This window comes from Oncorhynchus gorbuscha, linkage group LG09 (assembly GCF_021184085.1).
Source record: "Oncorhynchus gorbuscha isolate QuinsamMale2020 ecotype Even-year linkage group LG09, OgorEven_v1.0, whole genome shotgun sequence".
In the NCBI taxonomy this organism is placed as follows: domain Eukaryota; kingdom Metazoa; phylum Chordata; class Actinopteri; order Salmoniformes; family Salmonidae; genus Oncorhynchus; species Oncorhynchus gorbuscha.
In genome coordinates, this window is record NC_060181.1 from 85080164 (window position 1) to 85093647 (window position 13484).

The 13484-nt window shown below is 46.0% G+C and overlaps 1 protein-coding gene across 7 annotated transcripts in view; it reads right to left on the bottom strand.

The window, feature by feature from the left end:
* Nucleotides 1–13484, bottom strand: part of LOC124044194 (inositol polyphosphate-4-phosphatase type I A-like) — a 45777-nt gene that overhangs the window by 20389 nt on the left and 11904 nt on the right. For 5 of the 7 annotated variants that reach the window (XM_046363732.1, XM_046363731.1, XM_046363733.1 and 2 more), the window contains exons 2-5: nucleotides 6234–6533; nucleotides 6039–6083; nucleotides 4330–4448; nucleotides 124–240 (exon numbers count right to left, since the gene is read on the bottom strand). In XM_046363732.1, the coding sequence (XP_046219688.1) occupies nucleotides 124–240; nucleotides 4330–4448; nucleotides 6039–6083; nucleotides 6234–6339 (387 nt within the window). In that variant the 5' untranslated portion in view covers nucleotides 6340–6533. The remainder of the gene's footprint in view (nucleotides 1–123; nucleotides 241–4329; nucleotides 4449–6038; nucleotides 6084–6233; nucleotides 6534–13484) is intronic. The other 2 variants (XM_046363728.1, XM_046363729.1) reach the window with 2 other exon arrangements.

Here is a 13484-nt window from a genome sequence, read left to right on the forward strand (position 1 = left end):
CACTATTAGAGCCCAGTAGGTACATCTCGGGGTGGAGTGTTTGGTTAGTTTGGGGCTGAAGAGTTTTGGGGAGTTGACTGTAATGGGGAAGTTGGAGTAGTTTTAGTGGGGGATATTTCGTACCGTGCCTTGGGAGCGGTCCTTGACGTCGTACACAGACAGCTTGACCTGCGTCTGTTGAGTGATCAGAGAGTCCTGGAAGAATGCTATACTACTCAGATAGATAGGATTACTGGTACCCTATGGAGAGGAGAGAGAGAGAGAGAGAGAGAGAGAGAGAGAGAGAGAGAGAGAGAGAGAGAGAGAGAGAGAGAGAGAGAGAGAGAGAGAGAGAGAGGGGAAAAAAGAGAGGGGGACTTTTGTGATGAATCAGTTTGGCCAGGGCTTCCAACTTTTGAAGAAAGTGTTTTGGTTTGGTCAGTGTTTTCAGCCCTGTGTTTTGGGTTGGTCAGTGTTTTCAGCCCTGTGTTTTGGGTTGGTCAGTGTGTTCAGCCCTGTGTTTTGGTTTGGTCAGTGTTTTCAGCCCTGTGTTTTGGGTTGGTCAGTGTGTTCAGCCCTGTGTTTTGGGTTGGTCAGTGTTTTCAGCCCTGTGTTTTGGGTTGGTCAGTGTGTTCAGCCCTGTGTTTTGGGTTGGTCAGTGTGTTCAGCCCTGTGTTTTGGGTTGGTCAGTGTGTTCAGCCCTGTGTTTTGGTTTGGTCAGTGTTTTCAGCCCTGTGTTTTGGTTTGGTCAGTGTTTTCAGCCCTGTGTTTTGGTTTGGTCAGTGTGTTCAGCCCTGTGTTTTGGTTTGGTCAGTGTTTTCAGCCCTGTGTTTTGGTTTGGTCAGTGTTTTCAGCCCTGTGTTTTGGGTTGGTCAGTGTTTTCAGCCCTGTGTTTTGGGTTGGTCAGTGTGTTCAGCCCTGTGTTTGGGTTGGTCAGTGTGTTCAGCCCTGTGTTTTGGGTTGGTCAGTGTTTTCAGCCCTGTGTTTTGGGTTGGTCAGTGTTTTCAGCCCTGTGTTTGGGTTGGTCAGTGTTTTCAGCCCTGTGTTTTGGGTTGGTCAGTGTTTTCAGCCCTGTGTTTTGGGTTGGTCAGTGTTTTCAGCCCTGTGTTTTGGGTTGGTCAGTGTTTTCAGCCCTGTGTTTTGGGTTGGTCAGTGTGTTCAGCCCTGTGTTTGGGTTGGTCAGTGTTTTCAGCCCTGTGTTTTGGGTTGGTCAGTGTGTTCAGCCCTGTGTTTTGGTTTGGTCAGTGTTTTCAGCCCTGTGTTTTGGTTTGGTCAGTGTTTTCAGCCCTGTGTTTTGGTTTGGTCAGTGTGTTCAGCCCTGTGTTTTGGTTTGGTCAGTGTTTTCAGCCCTGTGTTTTGGTTTGGTCAGTGTTTTCAGCCCTGTGTTTTGGGTTGGTCAGTGTTTTCAGCCCTGTGTTTTGGGTTGGTCAGTGTGTTCAGCCCTGTGTTTGGGTTGGTCAGTGTGTTCAGCCCTGTGTTTTGGGTTGGTCAGTGTTTTCAGCCCCAGTGTTTTGTGTGTTTGGGTTGGTCAGTGTTTTCAGCCCTGTGTTTTGGGTTGGTCAGTGTTTTCAGCCCTGTGTTTTGGGTTGGTCAGTGTTTTCAGCCCTGTGTTTTGGGTTGGTCAGTGTTTTCAGCCCTGTGTTTTGGGTTGGTCAGTGTGTTCAGCCCTGTGTTTGGGTTGGTCAGTGTTTTCAGCCCTGTGTTTTGGGTTGGTCAGTGTTTTCAGCCCCCAGTGTGTTCAGTGTTTTGGGTTGTGTTTTCAGTGTTTTGGGTTGGTCAGTGTTTTGGGTTGGTCAGTGTTTTGGGTTGGTCAGTGTTTTCAGCCCTGTGTTTTGGGTTGGTCAGTGTGTTCAGCCCTGTGTTTGGGTTGGTCAGTGTTTTCAGCCCTGTGTTTGGGTTGGTCAGTGTTTTCCGCCCTGTGTTTTGGGTTGGTCAGTGTTTTCAGCCCTGTGTTTTGGGTTGGTCAGTGTGTTCAGCCCTGTGTTTGGGTTGGTCAGTGTTTTCAGCCCTGTGTTTTGGGTTGGTCAGTGTTTTCAGCCCTGTGTTTTGGGTTGGTCAGTGTTTTGGGTTGGTCAGTGTTTTGGGTTGGTCAGTGTTTTCAGCCCTGTGTTTTGGGTTGGTCAGTGTGTTCAGCCCTGTGTTTGGGTTGGTCAGTGTTTTCCGCCCTGTGTTTTGGGTTGGTCAGTGTTTTCCGCCCTGTGTTTTGGGTTGGTCAGTGTTTTCCGCCCTGTGTTTTGGGGATTAACAGTAGTGTTCTTGCTGACAAGCACAGTAATTACCCTACATTTTAGCCCATTGTTAAGAATGAGAACTGTTCCACTGATCAGACTAAATCAAGTAAATAGCCAATAAAATCTCCTGAAGACTAGATTGCATAAATCTGCTCCTACACTCTACCCAAATTATGTTTTATGTATTGTCCTATCTGTTTGACAAAATTATTTTCATAGTTACACATCAGTTCACCCTACCAAACTTCCCTGTTAAAACAAACTGTAGATCTGTCTGCTACCGTTTCGTTGTCACAGCCAAAACGCCAATCACCAAATGAGGGGACTAATGCAAGTGTGCATTAAATGGACTTTAGTACATGCTGTGAAAAGGCAGCATTCTGCCATAAGGACGGGAGTAACAGCAACCTCTTTTTGGTGACAACTTTGTAGATAAAACAGGTCTACAGTGCTGCTCTTTTTACAGTTGTATAAACTCAGCGGAGGATGTTCTCTCTCTCCATTCAGATCCACTCTAACCTTTTCTTTACAACGTACATTCAATCCCCTTGATCCTTTACATAACTAGACCAATCATATGCTAGAATGTGTCGTGGTTCACAGTGCTGTGACAGGACAATGATAAAGGTGCAGCTCGTGATGTTAAATTGCAGGCGCAGATGCTCTGATTTCTAAATGATTTGGAGCTCAGTTGAAAAGTTATCACACTGACTATACAATGGAGTAATTAAACAAATAAATGCAGTACTTTTCAATGTGTGAGATATGAGGTGTGGCATGTGTATGGGAGAAGAGGGTCAAATGCGTGTCTCATGGCCAATGTGTGAGAATTGGCAGTGCTCATTGTGGTGTAAAGCAGTGTGGTTACATTATGGTTAGGTCAAATCAAATCAAATTTTATTTCAACGTGGTGAAGTGCGTGTTGGTTATGTTATGGTTAGATCAACGTGGTTATGTTATGGTTAGGTCAACGTGGTGAAGAGCGTGTTGGTTATGTTATGGGTAGGTCAACGTGGTGAAGAGCGTGTTGGTTATGTTATGGGTAGGTCAATGTGGTAAAGAGCGTGTTGGTTATGTTATGGTTAGTTCAACGTGGTGATGTTATGGTTAGGTCAACGTGGTTATGTTATGGGTAGGTCAATGTGGTAAAGAGCGTGTTGGTTATGTTATGGTTAGGTCAATGTGGTAAAGAGCGTGTTGGTTATGTTATGGTTAGGTCAACGTGGTGAAGATCGTGTTGGTTATGTTATGGTTAGGTCAATGTGGTGAAGATCGTGTTGGTTATGTTATGGTTAGGTCAATGTGGTAAAGAGCGTGTTGGTTATGTTATGGTTAGGTCAATGTGGTAAAGAGCGTGTTGGTTATGTTATGGTTAGGTCAATGTGGTGAAAAGCGTGTTGGTTATGTTATTGGTAGGTCAACGTGGTGAAGGGCGTGTTGGTTACGTTATGGTTAGGTCAACGTGGTGAAGGGCGTGTTGGTTATGTTATGGTTAGGTCAAGGTGGTGAAAAGCGTGTTGGTTATGTTATGGTTAGGTCAATGTGGTGAAAAGCGTGTTGGTTATGTTATTGGTAGGTCAACGTGGTGAAGGGCGTGTTGGTTACGTTATGGTTAGGTCAACGTGGTGAAGGGCGTGTTGGTTATGTTATGGTTAGGTCAAGGTGGTGAAGAGCGTGTTGGTTATGTTATGGGTAGGTCAACGTGGTGAAGAGCGTGTTGGTTAGGTCAACGTGGTGAAAAGCGTGTTGGTTATGTTATTGGTAGGTCAACGTGGTGAAGGGCGTGTTGGTTTTGTTATGGTTAGGTCAACATGGTGAAGAGCGTGTTGGTTATGTTATGGGTAGGTCAACGTGGTGAAGAGCGTGTTGGTTAGGTCAACGATGTGTAGAGATTTATGGTTATGTTATGGTTAGGTCAACGTGGTGTAAAGCAGTGTGGTTACTTTATGGTTAGGTCAAGGTGGTGAAGAGCGTGTTGGTTACGTTATGGTTAGGTCAACATGGTGAAGAGCGTGTTGGTTATGTTATGGGTAGGTCAACGTGGTGAAGAGCATGTTGGTTATGTTATGGTTAGGTCAATGTTAGTTACATTTGGGAGGTCAAAGTGGTGTGGTCCTACCTCTATGATCTCTGTCTGAGCGTGTTTGGTCCAGAAGGCCTGGGGAGGAGTTGTACAGCTGACCGCCACAAAGCTGATTGGCTTACGCTCAAACGCTTGTGTGACCAGTTCACTGCAGGCTGGGAATACAACAGAGGAAATGAACATTGATGGCACAATGTTGAGAGATGGAGCTGGGGTAACCACTATTAAATTCATAGACAGAGCAATACAACTTTAGAGTTTGTGTTATGATAGGAAAGATAGTTGTACTAACCTCAGAAGTCATTAATAAGTTACACTCTTCGATAATCAATGGGTGTGTACCGTGCATTTCGAAAGTTTTCAGACCCCTTGACTTTTTCCACATTTTATTACGTCACAGGCTTATTAAAAAATGTGTTAAGTAGATTTTTCCCCTCATCAATCTACACACAATACCCCATAATGACAAAGGAAAAACAGGTTTTAGAAATGTTTGCAAATGTATTTATTTTTAAAAACAGTAATATTTACATAAGTCTTCAGACCCTTTACTCAGTACTTTCTTGAAGCACCGTTGGCAGCAATTACAGCATCAAGTCTTCTTGTCTATGACACTACAAGCTTGGCACACCTGTATTTGGAGAGTTTCTCCAATTCTTCTCTGCAGATCCTCTCAAGCTCTGTCAGGTTGGATGGGGAGTGTCACTGCACAGGTCAGGTCTCTCCAGAGATGTTCATCTGATTCAAGTCCGGGCTCTGACTGGGCCACTCATTCAATGTTCTGGCTATATGGTTAGGGTCATTGTTCTGTTGGAAGGTGAACCTTCGCCCCAGTCTGAGGTCTTGAGTGCGTTTTCATATTATTTTTGATTGAACCTTTATTTAACAAGGCATGTCAGTTAAGAACAAATTCTGATTTACAATGACTGCCTCCCGGGCAACATTTGGTTAACTGCCTTGGTCAGGGGCAGAACGACACATTTTTACCATGTCCAGCTCGGGGATTCGATCCAGCAACCTTAGGTCATCGTGGTGTAGAGCATGTTGGTTACGTTATGGTTAGGTCAACATGGTGTAGAGCATATTTGTTTCATTATGGTTAGGTCAACATGATGTAGAGCGTTATGGTTACGTTATGGTTAGGTCAAGATGGTGTAGAGCTGTCATGTGCCATTTACTGAGGACTGGCTTCCGTCTGGCCACTCTACCATAAAGGCCTGATTGGTGGATTGCTGCAGAAATGGTTGTCCTTCTGGAAGGTTCTCCCATCGCCAGAGAGGAATTCTGGAGCTCTGTCAGAGTGACCATCGGATTCTTGGTCACCTCCCTGACCAATGACCTTCTCCCGCGGCCAGCTCGAGGAAGTGTCTTGGTGGGTTCAAACATCTTCCATTTAAGAATGATGGAGGCCCCTCCGTTCTCCAGTCAAGTTGTTGAAACATCTCAAGGATGATCAATGGAAACAGGATGCACCTGAGATCAATTTCGAGTCTCATAGCAAACGGTCTGAATACTTATGTCAATAAGGTATTTCTGTTTTTAATGTTTAATAAATTTGCTTACATTTCTAAAAACCTGTTTTCACTTTTGTCATTGTGGGCTATTGTGTGTAGATTTTAGAATAAGGCTGTAACCTAACAAAATGTGGAAAAAGTCAAGGGGTTTGAAAACGTTCTGAATGCACTGTATATATCAAAGACAATTGAACAGCAGTGAGAAGTTGACTTCAGCATCACCACACTCACCCAGGCTGAACTCCAACACCGGTTCATCTGGGTCCTGACTGTTACCTACAACAACACAGAGAAACGGGTTCTTTACTACAGCTACAGTGACTAACAAGGCAAGATTATGCACATGCATATTTTGACAGCCTGCATCAACTCAGTGGGCAATAAGAAATAGTCTAACTACAGTAACTATAGTAAACGGGCCCTTACCTGCCAGTGTCAGCCCCATCATCTCAGCAGAGTGGTCAAAGGTGTTAGCCCGGTATACGGACCATGGCCGGTGACGCGGGCTACCCTTCCCCTTCCCCGACATCATGGCTTGGGGGTCAGGGGTTAGGGGTCTGAGGGGTTGGAGAAGAGGATTCTGGGTAAGGGGTAGAGGGGGTTAAGAACAGACACCACACGCCCTCCTCACACAAACACTGTCTTCAGATCAGATCCCTGTGTGTGTGTTGGAATGATCATTTCCTGTGTGACAGTCTCTTCATCTCTGGTGTCTTAGCGATGGAGCTGGAGGAAAAGAGAGATAATGACAACAAAGGTATTACCCACCGTCACCATAGAAACAGAATGGTTGGAGTGGATGGTGGACACACACTTCACCTGATCATTATTTGTTATCTACGTGACCCTTCCCACTCTGCTGAATCAAGGTGAGGCACATGAACTGTCGCTAAACAGTGTCATGAGTAGCACAATGTCACCACAACACAGCCGCCCCTCTTATGTACTATTCAGCTCACTCCTACATCTACATCTATACTTTAAAGTAGTCTTAAATCTATACTTTAAAGTAGTCTTACATCTATACTTTAGAGTAGTCTTAAATCTATACTTTAAAGTTGTCTTACATCTATACTTTAGAGTAGTCTTACATCTATACTTTAGAGTAGTCTTAAATCTATACTTTAAAGTTGTCTTACATCTATACTTTAGAGTAGTCTTAAATCTATACTTTAAAGTTGTCTTACATCTATACTTTAGAGTAGTCTTACATCTATACTTTAGAGTAGTCTTAAATCTATACTTTAAAGTTGTCTTACATCTATACTTTAGAGTAGTCTTACATCTATACTTTAGAGTAGTCTTACATCTATACTTTAGAGTAGTCTTAAATCTATACTTTAAAGTTGTCTTACATCTATACTTTAGAGTAGTCTTACATCTATACTTTAGAGTAGTCTTAAATCTATACTTTAGAGTAGTCTTAAATCTATACTTTAAAGTAGTCTTAAATCTATACTTTAAAGTTTGCTTTCTACTCTGGCCTCAGAGTCGGTGATCCTCTATAATCGTTGTTCCTGATTCCTAACAACCTATTGAAATATTCAACAGCTCGGAAACTTTAATGAAGTGATGGGCGAGCTGAGAGGGAAAACTCCAAGCTTCAGGGCCCGGAGGGACACTATGCTCCAGGGAATGTGTGTGAAGTTCTAGGAATCTTTGGGTTTTCGGAAAAGAAAGCATCTGACAACAGTGAGTGATTGGTGGAAGAGGAGGAACACAATGATGGAGAAACTCTGTAATTGTCTGTGCCCTGTGGTGGCTGATTTCTATTCTCTGTCTGTAAAAGTGCTAACACATGCAGTGTGAAGAGGCTGAGTTAGGGGAAATGTGACTTTCCACACAGCTGCAGGGAGCCAAGAGACAGACGGAGAGGAAGAGACAGAGCGTGAGAGAGAAGAAAAGGCAATCTACACTTCATCTTTTGTGTCATAGAACTAATGCTGTCTAATTCTCATTACGCGTCGTCCACTGGAGGTTGGTGGCACCTTCATTTGGGAGGACGGGCTCATGGTAATGACAGGAGTGGAATCAGTGGAATGGTATCAAATACATGGTTTCCATGGTTTCCACGTGTTTGATGCCATTCCATTTGCTCCGTTCCAGACATTACTATGAGCCGTCCTCCCCTCAGCAGCCTCTTGTGGCATAGTGTTTTGCCCAGCAACAGTTTACAGAAAAAGATACTACAACACACACACACGCATAACCACACATGCAAACAGGCACCCATCCCAGTCTGTCCCGGCCAGAGAGAACACCTGCTACACACAACACGAAAAGCAGGCCAAGCTCCCAGAATCCTTTGCTCCTTCCTTCCTCCCAGCATATTCTAAAAGATTGGATGGGTCCCGGAAATAATCACAGATCCTCTGACATGACTGAATAGGTGACAGAAATGATTTAGCTTTTACTCCTTTCACTCCTTGTTTATCATCAGATCAGTGAGTACTTCAAGGAAGTACTGGAACAAGAACAAAATGTCTCAAGCAGGCTTCAAGCAGGCTAACAAATACATGCTCAAGAAAACCCATTCATTGTGTATCTGTGTGCCACTGTTGCAGTATTTGCAACAAGGGTTGTTACCAGAGGAAATACATGACATTGTCTTTACAAGTTCCTTATCTGAATGTTACACGGTATAAGAAGTCTGTATGAACACGAATCTCACGCCGTTCTCTCACCTCTGCTCAGTGTTTCCACACCTCTATATAAAGAGGCATTACACCAGAAAAACAACCCAGCCTTGATCCTGATTTGATAGGCTGTGTCTTATCGCTCCCACTCGGCCACTAGCTGACTGGCTATGAATCATGTTCTCTGCGTCACAATCCTACAGCCACACAATACATAACATCCTATGTCTAAGTGAATGTGTTTGAATTAAAAGTAAACCCTTTATGACCATTGCGACTCAAAGAACACTTCATTTATTCACTGCAGGTGGTGTCAATTAACCACACTAGAATCAACACTCAGATATAACATTCAGAACACTTTGTACCTCAACACCCCCTGACTGTAACTCTCCTTTAATATTAAAGAGAACAAGGGGTAAGAGTAGGTTTCAGTTCTCATATTTTAAAAATAAAAGTATGTTTCAAAGCAACATAATCATGTGGGTCTGTGTGTATTCTCTGACATAAACACATGTTTAGAGAGACTGTGTCAGGTTCTGATCTGAGTACAATGCCAAGTGTACATATTTTCTTCTAATCTGAATGTGTCACAGAGAGAGAGGGGGGAGACAGAGAAAGAGAGAGAGAAAGAGAGACAGAGCGAGAGAGCGAGCGAGAGAAAGATTGCGAGAGAGGAGGGGAAAAAGAAAAAGAGAAATAGAGATAGAGAGAGAGACAGAATGGAAGAAAGAGAGAGAGAAAGAGATAGAGAGAGAAATAGAGAGAGAGCGAGAGAGAGACAGAGGGGAAGAAAGAGAGAGAGTGAGAGAGAGAGAGAGAGAGAGAGAGAGAGAGAGAGAGAGAGAGAGAGAGAGAGAGAGAGAGAGAGAGAGAGAGAGAGAGAGAGAGAGAGAGAGAGGGAAGAAGGAGAGAGAGAAAGAGAGAGAGAGAGAAAGAGAGAGAGCGAGAGAGAGAGACAGTGTCATGCAGGTGAAAGAGGACCCAAAAGCGACTTGGCGAAAACAGAGTCTTTAATCCAGTAAAGTAAATACAATCAAAAAACACAACTTTCACTCGAAATGACGAGGACAAACTGGAGACTCGATCTTGAACAGCAGGTGAACAGCAGGTTGCCTCGGGAAGGCACTTGAACCAAACAGACTCAGACACCTGCTCACCACGCAGCATCTGAGGAAAACACGACACGACAGGGCGATACACAAACACAGCACGGTGAATTCTAGACAAGGAACCGACAGGGCAGAAACGAATAACAAGGAGAGAAATAGGGACTCTAATCAGGGAAAAGGATCGGGAACAGGTGTGGGAAGACTAAATGATGATTAGGGGAATAGGAACAGCTGGGAGCAGGAACGGAACGATAGAGAGAAGAGAGAGCGAGAGAGTGAGAGAGGGAGGGGAGAGAGAGGGATAGAAAGAGGGAAAGAACCTAATAAGACCAGCAGAGGGAAACGAATAGAATGGGAAGCACATGGACAAGACAAGATAATAAATGACAAAACATGACAGTACCCCCCACTCACCGAGCGCCTCCTGGCGCACTCGAGGAGGAATCCTGGCGGCAACGGAGGAAATCATCAATGAGTGAACGGTCCAGCACGTCCCGAGACGGAACCCAACTCCTCTCCTCAGGACCGTAACCCTCCCAATCCACTAAGTATTGGTGACCCCGTCCCGAGAACGCATGTCCATGATCTTATGTACCTTGTAAATAGGTGCGCTCTCGACAAGGACGGGAGGGGGAGGGAAGACGAACGGGGGTGCGAAGAAAGGGCTTGACACAGGAGACATGGAAGACAGGATGGACGCGACGAAGATGTCGCGGAAGAAGCAGTCGCACAGCGACAGGATTGACGACCTGGGAGACACGGAACGGACCAATGAACCGCGGAGTCAACTTACGAGAAGCTGTCGTAAGAGGAAGGTTGCGAGTGGAAAGCCACACTCTCTGGCCGCAACAATACCTTGGACTCTTAATCCTGCGTTTATTGGCGGCTCTCACAGTCTGTGCCCTGTAACGGCAAAGTGCAGACCTCACCCTCCTCCAGGTGCGCTCACAACGTTGGACAAACGCTTGAGCGGAGGGAACGCTGGACTCGGCAAGCTGGGATGAGAACAGAGGAGGCTGGTAACCCAGACTACTCTGAAACGGAGATAACCCGGTAGCAGACGAAGGAAGCGAATTGTGAGCGTATTCTGCCCAGGGGAGCTGTTCTGCCCAAGACGCAGGGTTTCTGAAAGAAAGGCTGCGTAGTATGCGACCAATCGTCTGATTGGCCCTCTCTGCTTGACCGTTAGACTGGGGATGAAACCCGGAAGAGAGACTGACGGACGCACCAATCAAACGACAGAACTCCCTCCAAAACTGTGACGTGAATTGCGGGCCTCTGTCTGAAACGGCGTCTAACGGGAGGCCATGAATTCTGAATACATTCTCGATAATGATTTGTGCCGTCTCCTTAGCGGAAGGAAGTTTAGCGAGGGGAATGAAATGTGCCGCCTTAGAGAACCTATCGACAACCGTAAGAATCACAGTCTTCCCCGCAGACAAAGGCAGACCGGTAATGAAGTCTAGGGCGATGTGAGACCATGGTCGAGAAGGAATGGGGAGCGGTCTGAGACGACCGGCAGGAGGAGAGTTACCCGACTTAGTCTGCGCGCAGTCCGAACAAGCAGCCACGAACGGCGCGTGTCACGCTCCTGAGTCGGCCACCAAAAGCGCTGGCGAATAGACGCAAGAGTGCCTCGAACACCGGGATGACCAGCTAACTTGGCAGAGTGAGCCCACTGAAGAACAGCCAGACGAGTGGAAACAGGAACGAAAAGGAGGTTACTAGGACAAGCGCGCGGCGACGCAGTGTGCGTGAGTGCTTGCTTAACCTGTCTTTCAATTCCCCAGACTGTTAACCCGACAACACGCCCATAAGGAAGAATCCCTCGGGATCAGTAGAAGCCACAGAAGAACTAAACAGACGGGATAAGGCATCAGGCTTGGTGTTCTTGCTACCCGGACGGTAAGAAATCACAAACTCGAAACGAGCGAAAAACAACGCCCAACGAGCTTGACGGGCATTAAGTCGTTTGGCAGAACGGATGTACTCAAGGTTCTTATGGTCTGTCCAAACGACAAAAGGAACGGGCGCCCCCTCCAACCACTGTCGCCATTCGCCTAGGGCTAAGCGGATGGCGAGCAGTTCACGGTTACCCACATCATAGTTGCGCTCAGATGGCGACAGGCGATGAGAAAAATAAGCGCAAGGATGAACCTTATCGTCAGACTGGAAGCGCTGGGATAGAATGGCTCCCACGCCTACCTCTGAAGCGTCAACCTCGACAATGAATTGTCTAGTGACGTCAGGAGTAACGAGGATAGGAGCGGACGTAAAACGTTCTTTTAGAAGATCAAAAGCTCCCTGGGCGGAACCGGACCACTTAAAACACGTCTTGACAGAAGTAAGAGCTGTGAGAGGGGCAGCAACTTGACCGAAATTACGAATGAAACGCCGATAGAAATTAGCGAAACCTAAAAAGCGCTGCAACTCGACACGTGACCTTGGAACGGGCCAATCACTGACAGCTTGGACCTTAGCGGAATCCATCTGAATGCCTTCAGCGGAAATAACGGAACCGAGAAAAGTAACGGAGGAGACATGAAAAGAGCACTTCTCAGCCTTTACGTAGAGACAATTCTCTAAAGGCGCTGTAGAACACGTCGAACGTGCTGAACATGAATCTCGAGTGACGGAGAAAAAATCAGGATATCGTCAAGATAGACAAAAACAAAGATGTTCAGCATGTCTCTCAGAACATCATTAACTAATGCCTGAAAAACAGCTGGCGCATTGGCGAGACCAAACGGCAGAACCCGGTACTCAAAATGCCCTAACGGAGTGTTAAACGCCGTTTTCCACTCGTCCCCCTCTCTGATGCGCACGAGATGGTAAGCGTTACGAAGGTCCAACTTAGTAAAGCACCTGGCTCCCTGCAGAATCTCGAAGGCTGATGACATAAGGGGAAGCGGATAACGATTCTTAACCGTTATGTCATTCAGCCCTCGATAATCCACGCAGGGGCGCAGAGTACCGTCCTTCTTCTTAACAAAAAAGAACCCCGCCCCGGCCGGAGAGGAAGAAGGCACTATGGTACCGGCGTCAAGAGACACAGACAAATAATCCTCGAGAGCCTTACGTTCGGGAGCCGACAGAGAGTATAGTCTACCCCGAGGAGGAGTGGTCCCTGGAAGGAGATCAATACTACAATCATACGACCGGTGAGGAGGAAGGGAGTTGGCTCGGGACCGACTGAAGACCGTGCGCAGATCATGATATTCCTCCGGCACTCCTGTCAAATCGCCAGGTTCCTCCTGAGAAGTAGGGACAGAAGAAACGGGAGGGATGGCAGACATTAAACACTTCACATGACAAGAAACGTTCCAGGATAGGATAGAATTACTAGACCAATTAATAGAAGGATTATGACATACTAGCCAGGGATGACCCAAAACAACAGGTGTAAACGGTGAACGAAAAATCAAAAAAGAAATAGTCTCACTGTGGTTACCAGATACTGTGAGGGTTAAAGGTAGTGTCTCAAATCTGATACTGGGAAGATGACTACCATCTAAGGCGAACATGGGCGTAGGCTTCTCTAACTCTCTAAAAGGAATGTCATGCTTCCGAACCCATGCTTCGTCCATGAAACAACCCTCAGCCCCAGAGTCTATCAAGGCACTACATGTAGCACCCGAACCGGTCCAGCGTAGATGGACCGACAAAGTAGTACAGGATTTTGATGGAGAGACTTGAGTAGTTGCGCTCACCTGTAGCCCTCCGCTTACAGATGAGCTCTGGCTTTTACTGGACATGAATTAACAAAATGTCCAGCAACTCCGCAATAGAGGCACAGGCGGTTGGTGATCCTCCGTTCCCTCTCCTTAGTCGAGATGCGAATCCCTCCCAGCTGCATGGGCTCAGTCTCTGAGCCAGAGGAGGGAGATGGTAGCGATGCGGAGCAGGGAAACACCGTTGATGCGAGCTCT